Source organism: Egretta garzetta, unplaced genomic scaffold (genome assembly GCF_000687185.1).
Source record: "Egretta garzetta isolate BGI_Z169 unplaced genomic scaffold, ASM68718v1 scaffold161, whole genome shotgun sequence".
NCBI lineage: Eukaryota > Metazoa > Chordata > Aves > Pelecaniformes > Ardeidae > Egretta > Egretta garzetta.
In genome coordinates, this window is record NW_009258754.1 from 1,876,810 (window position 1) to 1,890,474 (window position 13,665).

The 13,665-nt window shown below is 40.8% G+C and overlaps 1 protein-coding gene across 1 annotated transcript in view; it reads left to right on the forward strand.

Moving 5' to 3' along the window:
• Positions 1-13,665, forward strand: part of EPHA4 (EPH receptor A4) — a 103,219-nt gene that overhangs the window by 86,664 nt on the left and 2,890 nt on the right. Inside the window, exons 9-15 of the mRNA XM_035888836.1 lie at positions 2,056-2,114; positions 2,899-3,012; positions 3,193-3,378; positions 7,360-7,421; positions 7,956-8,165; positions 10,708-10,857; positions 13,306-13,499. Coding sequence (XP_035744729.1) covers positions 2,056-2,114; positions 2,899-3,012; positions 3,193-3,378; positions 7,360-7,421; positions 7,956-8,165; positions 10,708-10,857; positions 13,306-13,499 — 975 coding nt within the window. The remainder of the gene's footprint in view (positions 1-2,055; positions 2,115-2,898; positions 3,013-3,192; positions 3,379-7,359; positions 7,422-7,955; positions 8,166-10,707; positions 10,858-13,305; positions 13,500-13,665) is intronic.

Below are 13,665 nucleotides of genomic sequence, written 5' to 3' on the forward strand. Positions count from 1 at the left end.
CCCGGGCGGCACCCCCAGCCCCGCGTGCCCTGTGGCGTGGGGCTCCCGGGCTGCTCCTGGGGACAATGGCAGGCAGGAGTGTCCTGCCCCGAGCCAGGCGGGAGAGGTCAACAGGTGACACGGGGAGAAGTGGAAGTAGGTAGTTAGTTTGGAAGGTATTATTTAAAGTTAATAAGCTGCAATTATATTGCTTGAACAGTAATCCCTTTGTTTCCCTTTGCTTTTTGCATATCTTTGGGTTTTAGTGGGGGAAGGTTATTTTTGTAATCTGTTGTTAGGGTGCTTGTACTTTTTAAAAATAAGATAAAGAGCATTTTTTCATACTTAAAATGGTTTCATGCAAAGCCTGTTTGTGTTTCTTATTTCCCATCTGTGCCTGTACATTAATAAAATTAATTTGAACGGGTCCTGCTTAAAATGCAGAATCTTTTTTTTCCTTTCTTTTTTTCTTACCTCTGAGAAAAGTTGTATAATACCTGAAGCCATCTCTGCAATCCCTGTAGCTGACTTGGTCCCGTATGGCACTGAGTGAGATTTGTGCTTCTTCTTACTCAGTTCGGTAACTGGGAGCAGAACATAGTCCTCTTATTTAACTTGGCTCTGCAATGCCAGTGCTGTAAGTCCTCAGGCAAATAAATGGTTTAAATCGATGTTTGGATCCAGTGTGGTTTTTAATAATGCTCTTCTTGTGATTTGGAGCCATTTGTGTTTAAATGACTTTCATCAAGAAAAGAAGCTCCCAACCGTTTATGGTTGGATGTGTACCTGCTTTTTATGTCTGAACCCAAGTCCTGTTGATGTTGTTGGGAGCTGTGAGGCTTGGTTCAAAGATCAGGCCATCTTCACATGCCAAACAGGATTTTTTTTTTTTCCCTTCTGTTTCATGGTTAATTTATAGTTTATATTCTTGGCAAAGTGAGTTTAACACCCAGCACTAAAAGACTGCAGAGACAAAGGCTGGGAAATGGCCTCTCAGCTGACAGTGATGGGAAGCTGCCATCCCCGCAGGCCAGGCGCAGAGTGGGCAGTGAGATGCTTTTTGCTCATGAGCAGAAGGGTTTTGCTGACAGGAGGAGAACGGTGAGACTCAGGAAGATTTGCTGCAAGCAAGGCTCTCAGTCATGTGTTTTCTTCCTGTTACCTGTGAATTTTTGGTTCTGAACTTTCAGTGAATGATGGGTAAAAGCCCAAATCAAATCTCCACATCCACCTACCGTTAGATGCTGGAGAAGTTCATGTCCCAGTACACGTTCGGCTGAGCTGACTCCTCAGTACCTTCTTCCCTAGCGGACTAGACTCTTGTATGAACTGTTCTTAGTGCCGCTTATCCATTGATGTTTAAAGCTGAACTAATTAAATACATAACCGGATAGAGTATCATATATGTAGGTGTAGAAATAGCTAGAGTTAACATACTATGCTACATTATTGTCTCTAACTCAGAGGGTTAGTAGAGGAGCTCTGCCATCAGGGGTTCTTTGCCCCTTCAATTATACAGAGATCAAAAGAACAAACAAAATCCTTGGAATCTGCATTTTTGATGGTCAGGGTTTTTTTTGCTGCTGATGTCTCTGTTAATAGACTGTTTCCAGTTTAAAATTTGCAGTTAAATAAGTGTGTTGGTATTGGCATTTGTCTAATTATGTTTGAAAATCAGTCTACCCAATGACCTCTGTTGTAGCATTTAAATCCATATGTGATAGGGCTAAAAAGCAATTTGGCCCTTTTTTGCACGGAATTGCAAAATGTACATTTGAAGCAAAAGCCGCCTAAATGCAAGGTTTCTCTTCTTTCTTTAAATGCCAAGATGCAAACATGGAGATTTGTGTTTCCCTTGATGCTTTGTTGATGCCAATAACACTTAGAGCAGTTTGAGGAGAGGAGCCTCCTGCCCCGCTGTGTGTGTGTGTTGTGTCATGGGCTGCTCAAGGGGAGCTGCCGAGTGCAGGTCGTGGCAGGTGCAAACAGCTCAAGTCTCAGCAGGTCAAAAAGACCGAGCTTGTCTCAAAGTAAGATACTTATTTTGAACTGTAATGCTCTTCTTTGTTCTGACAGGCGCAGTAAGTACAGCAAGGCTAAGCAAGAGGCAGATGAGGAGAAACATTTGAACCAAGGTAAAAGGCAGTGGTGCTTGGGTTTTTTGATTCGGTTCGTGAAACACGTCCCGTGTTCTGATCCTGGGAATATAGGGGATGACATTTCTCTTGAGATGAATCTGGCTTTGCTTTCCTCTCTTGCAAACATCCTGCTTCAAAACTATGCACTTCAGTAACAGGGAAAATAGAAGTATCTGGGTAAAAATTCTTGAGGAGACAGACAGGAGAAAGTTTCATTAGTTTTTTCCATTGTTCCCTTCCACTGAAAGACATCTGTTCCTGGGTAGTGATACCGTGATTTTTCCCCACAATGTTCTGCTAAGGCAGTTTCTGGATGGGCTGGAGGCAGTCCTGCAGGCAAGAAAATGTGAACTTTGCTGCCTTTTTTCCAGAACTGAATCCTGCTGTTACTTCCATCTCAGTCATCCAGGTACCAAATCTAGGACGTGAGCTCAGAATTTCTTGGCTCCCAAAAGGGAAATGTGATGTGTTTTAGTCTCACAGGTCCATAGATGGCTGTTGCCCTGTTAGTGATGGCAGTGATTTGTGAAGCTCATTTATTAGCAAAAGCCTGATTCCTTACATCAATATTGGGAAATATTAAATGTTTACATTAAAAAAAATCACATCGGGGAAAAATACATTAAGTCCTTCCTTCCTTCATCAGTCATTCCTGGCTTATAGTACATTTTTATTGTACACTCTCTTTGCTGTTGTATATCATTAAGGCTTCAGTCTCATATGTTCTGTGTTCAGCAGCATGTAGATCAGTGACTTCAAATAAAACATTTCTGCCTTGCAGGTGTTAGAACATATGTGGATCCTTTTACATATGAGGATCCAAACCAAGCTGTGAGGGAATTTGCCAAAGAAATTGATGCCTCCTGCATAAAGATTGAAAAAGTTATCGGTGTGGGTAAGTGCCAGAACTTTTGCATTTTTTTCTGTAAATATAGTTTTAAATTTGCTTTTAGGAACCATGGGATCCTATGATTTTTGTATGACAGTTCCCCCAAATGAACTGACATAACAGTTTGACAACACAGGTGTGTCCTTCATGTTCATGACCATGGCTTCTTGTGCCTTTTTCCTTAAGGGGAATTTGGTGAAGTATGCAGTGGACGTCTCAAAGTACCAGGAAAAAGAGAAATCTGTGTTGCTATCAAGACTTTAAAAGCTGGCTACACCGATAAACAAAGGAGAGACTTCCTGAGTGAGGCCAGCATCATGGGACAATTTGACCACCCCAATATCATCCACTTGGAAGGTGTAGTGACTAAATGTAAGTAGGTCATTTTCATGACAAGGCCAATTTGGAAGTCACCAAGAAATTAAGTCGCTGGTGGTGTGTGCTGGGTTTTTTTTTTCTTTTTACCCTCTTCCCTGTGAAATGACAGATGGAACAGATCCACTGATAGCTAATAGGAGGAAATCAGTGCAGGACAAGTCATTAATCTTGTTGTCAGCTATAAATGGGTTTATGGTTTCAACTGATACTCTATCTGTAGGCAGCTTGTACAAGATTTTTTAGGGGGAATTAATACTGCAGGGGTTGGCTTTTTTTTTCCCCTTCTTGCTATGCCAAGCAGGCATCTTTCACATCTTTGCTAGAGTGAGCTGATTGTTACAGGATAGGCAAAAGCAGATGGTAAGCAAAGAATTTTAAATGGTTGGGGGAAAAATACCAAAACAAAACTAGGGAGTCATATGTTTAAGGTACAAAAGAACAGATGTGAGGAGCAAGCCTTTGAAAAGAAGTAGGCTATTTTAGTGTGAAACTTGCTTATTTGTTTTGTCTGATTTACAGGTGTGATAATTTCACTCTGCAGAATTTACCTGGCTGATTTTTTTGTTTGGTTGGTTTGGGTTTTTTTTAAGTCTTGTTAGCATTCACTGTGCCATGAACCCTGCCTTAGAAGGAGAATGATACTGCTTGCTGGATGCTCTTTGTAGGCTAGAACTGGAAAAACACCTGTGAGATATATGTGCTTGGGTCTGACTTGATAAGGTGCCACTGCAGTGGTGGTGTTATTGTCCTTACTCCAAGTGCCCTAGGCAGCATGTTGGCAGAGCCTGGCCCTGATCAGAAATCCTCAAAGACCCTTTGGATGTAGGATCTCATGCTCAGGGTAGCAAAGCAACCAGACAGTGATCTTGTGAGCTGCTGTTAAAAGGTGGAATTTGTGAAGCTCACCTTCTGCAGCTGATGGTGTGCACGATGAACATGACCACAGGGTATTAAGAGTCAGGAATTAAAATTAGATATGGATTAAAAGTTAAAAAGTAAAATATTAATAGAAGAACAAAGTATCTCCCATAGAGGGTTGTCAAAGCCATCAATAGCACTGAAAAACCCTGTCCCTCTTGAATGTTGGTGGGAGCTGGATGCTTACTTGTGTTTCTGGAAATCTTACCCTTACTCCTTTGTGTTTCTCTCTCCTAGCCTGCCTTCTCTTACAGTTGTTGAAAATGGCTCATACGGTGTGCCACTGTTAGCTTTTCAAGACAAATTCCACTAGGGAAAATAGGGGTTCGAACTAATTTTGACCATTGTCTACTGAGGGCCTCCCTCAAAACTCAAAAGATAATACTCTGTTTAGATTTTGCAGGTCTGATTCTCTCTTTCTCTTTTTGTTGTTGTAACAAAGCGGGAGTGTTGTGGTCAGGCCACAGTGTGTGCTACAGACAGCGATTTTTCTAGCACCTCTGTAAAAGAAAGGCAACAGGGGAATCTTTGTGTTGAAATCCCGCCGAGGCTGGAAACCCCTGAGCTATTACAGCTCTAGCAGTTACAAATGACTGTATGCATTTGCATAATGCAGTTGTCACTGAATTAAAATTATTTGAAATTTTCAGTGAGGAGCTGGTAGCCTGACCCGGGAATGTTTCATTGCCTGACTCGCAGTAAGCGATGCTTCCACAGCAAGCCAGCTTGGGTACCTCAGAGCTGGTGTGTTTGGTAAACAGGGCTACTTAAGAAGACATTTATCTCAATTTCTCCATAGGTTTTCTGAATGCTGTGATAAATGAATGCATTTAATAAACTGAAAATTAAAATGTGAGATAAATAGTGGTGTAGATGGGGGTTGAGAGAGGCAGCAAAAAACCATGAATACATTATTGGCTGCTAGTCAAGTACTTTAATAATTGACTCACTGATGGTAACTTCTCCTCTCTCTATCCCCCTCCCCTGCTAAAGAAGTGCCTGAGTAATGAAATTACATGTTAATGCACTGAAAGAGTCTCCCTTTCTTACTTTCTACGTTGACATAGTATCTTTTGATTGAAGAAGGTTAATTAAAACTCATTTAGCTGTATTTGTTCAGTGGAAGGGTTCCGGTCACAGTTGCAAAGGATAAATGAAACAGTGACATATGCAGATTTGGCTGGAGTTTTTTCTCTTTCTACCAAAGAATGCTTGCAAAAGTGAATTAGAGAGAGAATGATGTTTTACGACATCCCTTTCCTTAAGGGTACAAGTACTCAGCCAAGGTCAGTAAGCCCTTCACCCACAGCAGTTTGCTTTATGCAACATCATTGCTTCTCTGCTGCGTTCACGCAAATCAGAAAGGGTGCAGCTGCCAGACTGGCATTTCACAGGCATGCCAGTTTGCATGGGACCAAAACGGTAAGAGATTTTATATCGGTTGGGAAGGGAAGGAGAAGCAGGAATAGTAAAAGGCTTGCAAAGGATAGGTGGGGACTGAAAATGTGAAATAAGTGATGTATCGAACACACATGTTGGCCGAAGAGAGATGATGTAAAATTTTCAGTACAGTCAGTCCTTATAGCATATTGTTTTCTAATAAAAAAAAACGTCACTTCAAAACCAGAAATCCCTGACAAATGAAGAGAAAAGCATCTTGGTGGAAAATGCACTGAGGTAGAAATGATTAGGGGAACTTTCAATGCTGCAACATTCCATGGTAGGGTAGTTTCACAGCTGATTGTTCTGGAGCAGGTACTTACTGGTGACAGAAGCAAGGAAAAGTTGAGTAGTTCTGACACCAAGACAGAATTGAGCTATCTGCAGTCTAGGTGATGTGTCCATGGAACCCTTCTTTCCCCATAATGTGTGCTTATTCAGAGCTGCTTCAGGAAGTACAAAAGCAGAGTTTCTCTGGGACACTGTCTTTTACTTAGGAAGAAATTCGATAGTTCCTGTAGCAAAAGCAAAATGGGGAGGAAGGGTTGCCATGCCAGCCTGGTGCTGAGCGTCAGGTGCTCCCTTGACTTCAGGTGGGCTTAACAGTGCTCATCTTGGGACTGGGCTTTTGCCATTTAATAAGTCACTTCTCTTCATCTCCCATTGCTCACTTTTAGAATGGAGATTATATTGGACCCATTTCTGTAAGTATCTAGATGCTGAATATCCAGCATGATTTAACCCCATGAAACAATTAGTGTTACTTGTATGTACCTAAAAGTTTTCAGTTTCAGCATCGTATGACTTTGTAAAGCTCTTAAAGACACCCTCAAGTGTTATTTACGTATTTGCTATTGTTTTAGGCAGGAGAGTGCCTAGAAAGCATCCCCATGTCACTAACATTACATTACATTTCTCTTCAGATTGCCCAGCTTGGCGCTCTGCATTGCAGCATGGGAAGCTGAGTGCTGCTGAAGCACTGTGCCCCACATGTGACACAATTTGTTGAATCATTTATCCCATGGTTGACTTCATGAGGCAAATGGCTTTGGCTCATTTATAAATAACCAGAGACACGGGATACAAATTTGGGACAGAGAAAGTTGAGAGGAACAGCTTGTGTTTTGCATTCTTGAATCCAGTTGTCTTGGAATACCTTGTAGCTGCTGACAGCTTCTAACCAGCCTAAAGCATTGATCTTTTGAAAGCAGCAGAGAGACCAAAGCATTCATGAATTCCATTTTGAAAGAGGAAGGCTTTCTAGTCTGCAATCAATTTAATTACACTAAAGCTTTTTGTCAAGTTTGAACAGATCTTTGTTTCTTAGCTCTCAATTATCAATTCATATGTTCCTTGGAACAGGAGCCACTTTAGTTAAAGACCGTGTCAATGAGGCAACCAAAGGGTTAACCTTCCAGATGGGGCCCTTTAAATGTTTCTGTCCTATAATATTTCTTCTCTTGCTCCCAACAGCTGAGGCATAAGCTTGGTGCTTTTCAAATTAAATTAGATTGTGTAAGCCAGGTGTCTTGGCAGTAAAATCATGTGCAACGCATTTTTATCCCATTAACACTGGTGTTTATCAAGGAATTGTGTTTTTCTTTCTGTGAACTCTAGGTAAACCAGTAATGATCATAACTGAGTACATGGAGAATGGCTCCTTGGATGCCTTCCTCAGGGTAGGTGATTTCTTCATAATAAGATAAGGAGATTTTATACTGGGGAATATTTTCTGGTTTTTCATTCTGGTTCTTTTTTGCAGAAAGATACGGAAAATTCAGTATTTTTAAAGAAATTATGTTTGTACTTGAGAAATTCCGCTTTCCGGTGTTGCCCCTATTGAAAACCAGAATAAATGTAAAGTGGAAGGATACAGAATAAATGCAATGTTTAAAGTAGCAGGGTCTTAAATAACTCATGTTTAATGGGAACAGTTCTCATCTGCTCCATTTTTGAAAGCATCTCAATGCTATAGACTCATTAAAAGATTCATTGCAAACTGGATACTGCATCACTGGAAGTTGTGACAGAACCTCTGGGTTTGTACTTCACTGTGAGTTATAGACACTATTCAGGAGAGTGAGGAAATAACATTGCATTTTATTTAGGAGAAGATGGCAATCCAGAGATATGCTCTTTGCCAATTTCAGCAATGGCAATAATGTCACTTTTAGCTTAATGCTCTGTGATTTTCTTCCTTTCCCCATATGCAGAAGAATGATGGCAGATTTACAGTCATCCAGTTGGTGGGGATGCTTCGTGGCATTGGCTCAGGAATGAAGTATCTGTCTGACATGAGCTATGTGCATCGGGATTTAGCTGCTCGAAACATACTAGTCAACAGCAACTTGGTCTGCAAAGTCTCTGACTTTGGCATGTCCCGTGTCCTGGAAGACGACCCTGAAGCAGCTTATACCACACGGGTAAGGAGGGAAAGAAAATGTCCAGTGCCTACATACTGGCTTTGTCTGACTGTGTGGGAGGTGACAGTGGTTTGTTTTAAAATAATCTTAGTCATAAGTGAAAACCTATATCACAACCTAAAAATAAGCGTTGGCCCAGACTCCATAGCTAGTATAAATTGATGTAGTGTTATAGCTACATCAGTGCCTACATCGGTATTTCTTCTCTGAGGATCTGACCCATGTATTCCTCTGGTTCCTTCAGTATGTTAGAGTGCGTGACAGGAATCTGATGCCAGAAATTAGAGCTTGGGTTTCTGTTCCTTCTGATGTCTACAGACATGCATAATTATTTGCAAGTGGCTAGTCCTACTGAGGTTTGATTCAGCAAGTGTAGATGTGCCACCAAAAAAAAAAAAAAAAGCTAAATATACCTTTGCCCATCACAAAGCTAGTCACAAATTTGACCTAAATAATTTGAACGGGGAAAAGTGTGAGGCTTGCATTCCCATTTTTTGTTTCTTTCCCATTTTAGCTATATTTCAGCATCTGTATTTTCTATCTATTTTTTTCTATATTTTAGCCTGTTAATTAATTTTGCTAAAGCCATTTTAATATGCTGCATGTGGAATAGTGCTAACGCAAATATTTCTGGCCACAAAACAACATCCTGACCGTTACCAGCCTTTATACCAATACCTCTGTAATTAACATGCATGCAAAGAAAAAAAGTCAGAGTTTATAAAGTCTCCTTTTTTAATTGCTTATTTTCTTCGTTTTTAAATATCTGCCATTCTCCATCTGTTCTCCCTAGTGCAGAGTTTGTTTCAGCACTCAGATTTTGCAGTTTAATCCCAACACTCATCCTTTAATGGGTTCACAGTTCATTACAGGGAAGGATAGACTCATGTAGTATTAAATGCTGCCCAGCCTTGGTATTTCTCACTCATAAGGATGGCAAGTGGAAGAAGCAGAAGCTGAGGTCTGAAAAGCTGTGTTCAGGGAAATCAAAGTTTAGACAAACATACAAGGGCAAGACAGAAATGATTGAAAAGCCTCCCTTTGAATTTAGTGAGTGGAGATATAGTATTATGTTTGCTCTCAAGAGTAAACTACAGGGAATCAATGACATTTGCATTACAGTGCATTGTCTTCATTTAGTATCAGTAATGAAGGATCAGGAAAACTTGGATGAACTCCACTGTACTCGAGCAGCTAAATAAAAAGAGCTTATTGACAATTTTTAGAATCACAACCATGTATAAACAATGTCCATGCATCTGTGTCTGAAAGGAGGAATAGAGCTTTTTCATAACCAGAGACGATGCAATAGAATGCAATTTTTAAAGCATCCTTTTTTAAGAGAATTGTGTGTTCTGTTCCCCATTAGTAGTATAACTCATTAAAGTGAAAGCATCCTATAGCCACATAAGGCATATACTGCTACAATCTGATTCACAAAGGGCCTGATGCAAAGGCCAAAGCCTGGAGAAGGACCCCTTTTGATTTCACTTGGCTTTGGAACGAGTCCATATTAAACACTTGAGAGAGATATTAGAACAATAAACCATTAAGTATGCACACGCTGCACTCAGTTATGGATAAAAACTATCTAGAAGATTGCTGAGAAAAAAACTACCAAAATAAACTTAATCAAAAAAGCATAAAAGCAAATGAAAAAAAACCTAAAACCTTTGCTCAGCTTAAGTCGTTCCCCAGATGGAACTGCAGGAAACCAAAAGCTCATTAAAAACACCTTGCATATTAGCATAAACAAAAGGAGAAATCTCTGGCCTGGGATCACTCAGCTAAGGCAAAATCAGATAAACAGGATGGCATGAGTTCCTTTTAAAAGAGTGCAGGACCTCAGTGGCCCAAATCAGATGCCCAAGTGTTTTTGTTTGAAAAGAAGAGTTGTAATAAGTGGTAGCTCTCTCCAACAGGTAGAAGCAGCCTTGTACCGTGGTCTGGTGTTGAACTCCTCCCACAGGGACTGGGAGAGCCCAGAGGCTTGCTTGCCATCTCACATCTCTGGTAGGAGTTGAGATGTTGCCCATGGGAAACACCACAGTATTAATAAATCTTCCCAGTTTATCCTCTCTTTATTTTACCTTTTTGAAAAGCAAAACGTTTATAATCCCATTTTTCTGAAACAGGCCAAACAGGTCAGACAGGCAAGCAAGGAAATAGTAATTAACAGCATGTACTTATTTGTTTTGTCAACTAAATCGCTAATATATACTTTGTAAAACCCCTGGCTTGTTCTCATGCTTCAGCATAGCCCTAAGCAGAGATCTCTTAGAGGGCCGATAAAAATACATTTAACAATTTACTGGTTCGCCTCCTTGTGACTAAAGAAAACAGATGGGGCAGCATTACCTCCTGGTTGGATCTGACAGTTTTATGGCAAGAAAAAGAGAAAGTGGATGCCTTTTTAAGAAGGATTCTGCAACTGCATACAGAAAACCATTTTGTATTTTTAATGGCAGTGTGGAACGGTGTCAGCCACGCACATTACTGGGTCAGTGACTCACCAGCCTGTGGTTTCTTTTATTTGTGACAGGGTGGCAAGATCCCCATCAGGTGGACTGCACCAGAGGCAATTGCCTACCGTAAATTTACATCGGCTAGTGATGTGTGGAGCTATGGCATCGTCATGTGGGAAGTGATGTCCTACGGAGAAAGACCTTACTGGGATATGTCCAATCAAGATGTGAGCCTCTTTCTGAGCTTCCTCTTCCTTTTCTCTCCCTCTCCCCTCACACATTTATCTTTGTCCTTAGATGTCTGTTGATGTGTTTCTGTGTCAATTGCTATATGGTTATAAGACATTTACTCCAGGTTTTTAAAAGGATATCATGGGTGGTAGATTCCTGTTTTCTCAGGAAGCCTCTCTGGAACTGGGACTTCCTTGAATACTTCAAGCCTGGTCTATGGTCAGGGAGTAGAGGATTCTCAAGTCAGGGTCTGTAACTTGTGTGTATATCTTTTTTCCTTTCTTTTTTTTTTTTCCTCCTTAATTTTTTTTTTTTAATTTTAGGAAAAGTATTATAAGCAATTAATGTAAGAAAGAAGACTGGAGGAAAGGGAAATGGAATATATTTAAACTGTCAGATTGTAATACTGTCAAGAGAGGGAAGATTTGAATGTTGATATTAAATCTCAACTTTATTGGAAGTCTATAAGAAAAAACACTTGAATTTAATGGGGCTTCCTATTAGTAGTTAATTCTTTAACCCCCAGGATGCCTGTAATTCTTCCAGATGATTTTATTTCTTGTAGGATGTCTAAAACAACACGTATGAAATCCAATTCTGATTATCAGTCAGAGCATCCTTGCGACAATTGCATAGCTGCCCCACGAGGACATTAAAAAGCAGCTTTCCTAAATGACCATTCTTAAATTATGCATGTCCTGTTTAACCGTACCATCTGGACTACTTCAGTGTATTCCAAGAGGGAACATGCACAATGGCTGCTATTCCAGAAGAGTATTTAATAATAATGCTAATAAGAGCTTTTGCTAATAGAATTTTTATTAAATGAAAAAAAAAAAAATCCCAGTGAAAATGAGGCATAGATTATCCATAATTCTTTTCCCAGGGGATTTACAAACATATAAAGGAAGAAAAAAACGTTAATCTGAATATATGGTCATGGGAGTGGTTAAGTCATTTTTCAAGTCATCTGCTTTCTTATGTAGAGCTGAACATTTTCAAAGAGTGTCTAGATGCGGATGGCATTTAATCTAAACGGGGGATATAATTTTAATTTCCTTCTGATGTGAAATGTCTCTTCTGGCACCCAGTCTTGCCTTCCTTTGCTAACAGGAAGTCATCAAGACTTAGCAAGAAAATAAAACACCAGATGTGTCTCGGTTATATCAGGCATGTCGGAGCACAGCACAGCCGAGCTCAATGCAACAAACGCAGAGCTAGCTTATCAGGCTGGTAGACACTGCTAATATGCAGTGCCAGACCATGTTGAAAAGCTGGCTTGAACAGGACAGTGAAAGCCAATGTTACTGTCTTTGCATCTTCTTTTTAGTACATGGCATAGACATACCATTTTTTTTCACCTTAATGATGGTGGGAGTAGTGCTTTTCACAACAAAGCAGAAGTTGATTTCAAATTATTCTCAGTGTCTGTTGAATCAAGAGAAACCAAAAGGATCTTCATACTTTCTGGAGTAGTGAGAGCCACTTTGTTTGTGGTCATAGAATAGCTGCTAATAGGGCAAGCATATCCCTCACCTTGTCCTCCCAGTGGATTTTAGCCACTAATTGGACAAGACCAGAACAGGATTTTAGCACAATTCAGTCTATGTGCACTCCTGGTCTCTAGTCTCCTGGTGAATCCTGCCAGCAAAGTCATACCGATTAATTGAGATCAGAGGGCTTCTGGTTCATGTCCCTGTCATACCAGAATTGAGTCCTGGTCACATCCCGTTCTCCTGAGAGACCTAAGAAGCCATCAGAGTACGTAGCTCTGGAGACCTTTTTGGAAGGTTTGAAATTACTTCAGCATGTGAGTTTTTTCTGGTTTCTATTAAATATGAAATGCATACTTAAGCTGCTGCGTTGGACTTCTGTAACTTTCTTGATAAAGCTGCACAAGAGGGTTCCCATCTCTGCATTGCTTGTTTCAGAGCATACAGCAGTGAGAACAGGTTCTCTACAAAGCCTGTATTACTGACAGAGGTGTGCTAGCCCAGGACGAGAGGGAGGAGGGGGTGATCTGCTGTACCATAAACATGGGGAGAATTTCTTCTTCAACATATCACACCCAAAACGGACAGATATTAAAGATTTGCTGTAGAGCTGTTGCTTCTCTGACCCTCTGTCCAACAAGGATAGTTGCTTGATTTTAATTTAGGCCATTTTGTCATCCCTGTATCCCATGTGCTCTTTTGTGATACATTGCCCTGCTGTATCTGATGTCTGCTTTGGATGCTGTACCCTTTTAGTTTTGAATTGCTGAGGAGAAATGACAGTTCTGAGACCACCAACTGCCTGAGTCTGAGTACAATTTTCCATGTTGTTTCACTTAATTGTGGCTTTGTTTCCATACTTTGGATCGCCCTAGGATAAATGATACTCAGCTGGTAGATGTGAGTCGTGTCTGATGTTCTCTAATGTCTTCCTAATTGTGCCATTTATAGGTTATTAAAGCCATTGAGGAAGGGTATCGGCTGGCACCGCCAATGGACTGCCCCATTGCTCTCCATCAGCTAATGTTAGACTGCTGGCAGAAGGAACGCAGTGACAGGCCTAAATTTGGACAGATCGTCAACATGCTGGACAAACTCATCCGCAACCCCAACAGCCTGAAGAGGACAGGCAGTGAGGGCTCCAGGTCAGCTGTGCTTTTGTAATGGTGATGTACGAGGGAGCAGAGTGGAGGTGACTTGCAGCTTTGCCTGTCACCTGAACCTCTGCGCTGGGGTTAAAGTGTGCTCTGTAGCTCTGCAGAGCCAGACTGCGCAGCAGACATTGCACCCTGCAGGAGAGGAGAGGGGTGA